Source organism: Jaculus jaculus, chromosome 17, assembly GCF_020740685.1.
Source record: "Jaculus jaculus isolate mJacJac1 chromosome 17, mJacJac1.mat.Y.cur, whole genome shotgun sequence".
Classification (NCBI taxonomy): Eukaryota; Metazoa; Chordata; class Mammalia; order Rodentia; family Dipodidae; genus Jaculus; species Jaculus jaculus.
In genome coordinates, this window is record NC_059118.1 from 56,567,875 (window position 1) to 56,569,961 (window position 2,087).

Below are 2,087 nucleotides of genomic sequence, written 5' to 3' on the forward strand. Positions count from 1 at the left end.
GTGATGTCCACCCTCTCTGCTGATGCCATTGCTTTCCCTGCCATCATGGAGCTTCCCTCTCGAGCCTATAAGCCAAAATAAACCTCATTTTTCCCTACAAGCTGCTCTTGGTTGGGTGATTTCTACCAGCAATGCGAACCTGATTGCAACAATAACATATACAAACAAACAAACAAAAAATTTAAAAACACACACAGATGTTTGTGTTTTTGAGGCAAGTTTCATTCTAGCCCAGGCTGACCAGAAACTCACTCTGTGGCCCAGACTGGCTTCCAACTTACAGAGATCCTCCTGCCTCAGTTTCCCACGTGCTGGGATGAAAGGTATGTGCCATAACACCCATCTAGGCCACAGGTTTTTGTGGTTGGCTGTTTGCTTGTTTATTTTTTCAAGGTAGGGTCTTGCTGTAGCCAAGGCTGACCTGGAATTTATTATGTAGTCTCAGGCTGACCTTGAACTCGCTGTGATCCTCCTATCTCTGCCTTCCGAGTGTTGAGATTAAAGGCATGTGCCACCAAGCCTGCCTGGGTTAGACCATAGTTTTGATACATATGAGAGCTGATTTTGGATCTCAGGAAATATTTTTTTAATTAAAAGATAAGAATGCGTCATTAGCAACGCGCAGGGGCCAGCGGCTCCGGGGGCGGGTGCAGCGTGGATCTTCACATGTCAGTCATCTTTGCGCCTTCCTGGCTGCGAGGCACGGCGAAGATCAATCAGGACATCGTCCAGCAGCTCCTGGAGGAGAATGACCAGCTGATCCGCTGTATCGTGGAGTATCAGAACAAGGGCCGAGCGAACGAGTGCATGCAGTATCAGCACGTGCTGCATAGAAATCTCATTTATTTAGCAACCATCACAGATAGCAACACAGCCATTTCTTCAAAAGCACCAGAATAATATTCCTGGTGGCCAGCATAAGGAATGACTGAATGTGGATCCATCCCGTGAGACAGAATTGTTACCAGCTCAGCTATTTGAAATATGAGTGAAGATTGTGTGGAAGTGTGAAGAAAACTATGAGCTCACTGTCTTCTCAATGTAAATATTAAGGAATTGAGCAAATCCCTCAAGAAGACTGTAAGGCATTTAGGTATGTGACACCAGTACCACTTTCAGTCAGCAGTTAACAGTAATTCTAGTTATTATCGAATACCATGTGATGATAAGTGATGCAATGATTTCTTCAATACCACAAAATGTCTGCTGATTAGTCTGAGTTCGGATCAAAACTATGTTACTACGTTACATATTGTTCATATCAATTTAACAATACTTAACAATTCCCCATTATTATTATTATTTTATTATTATTATTATTATTATTATTATTATTATTATTTGACCACTTGTTGGAAAAAACAAATAAGTCATTTGTCCCAGAAAAAAATAAATAAATAAAAGATAAACAACCACAAACCCCCCAAACAACAAGAAAAAAATGATGTGGCTGGGCGTGGTGGCTCATGCCTTTTAACCCAGCACTTGGGAGACAAAGGTAGGTGTATCACTGTGAGTTCAAGGCCACCCTGAGACTACATAGTGAATTCCAGGTCAGCCTGGGCTACCTCATAAAAACAAAAGCATAGGCCTCTAATCCCTAGCATTCAGGAGGCTCTCTATGAGTTAAGAGATTAGCCTGGGCTGGGATCATTTTGTTACCCAAATCAAAATTGTTAGTCTTATATCCCCTCCCCCCATCCCACTTCCCTGAGAACCCTCCTCAGTAAGGTTATTGGTGTTCACTGTGGGGTGATTGGAGCCTCTGTCTGTCACGGTGGGGAAACTGTGTCTCAGGACATTTCTACCCACCCTGTGGCTCTTAGTGTCTTTGTGCCCCCCTTCCTCAGCAGTCCCCGAGCCTTGGCAGGAATGTTAGCAGTTTGTGTTATTGTTGAGTTCTCTGTAGCCTGCACTTCTGTTATGCTGTGTTTCAGTTCCCTACCGTGTTTGTTGCTGTCTCCCTGGAGGCGGTTGTCAGGCTGGCATTGGGAGCAGTACTTCAATACTTGTGTCGCTGCTTCCTCTGTGGTTTCTTCTGTGATGACAGCCCCCGTGAGCAGCAACAAGACGCAACCACAGGAGGA

At 44.2% G+C, this 2,087-nt stretch overlaps 1 protein-coding gene across 1 annotated transcript; it reads left to right on the forward strand.

The window, feature by feature from the left end:
- Positions 1-666: 666 nt before the first annotated feature.
- On the forward strand, positions 667-940 carry LOC101612908 (SS18-like protein 2). Its single transcript, XM_045136970.1, has one exon. It carries the CDS (start codon positions 667-669, stop codon positions 898-900), a length of 234 nt encoding a protein of 77 aa, XP_044992905.1. The 3' UTR covers positions 901-940.
- Positions 941-2,087: the final 1,147 nt, after the last annotated feature.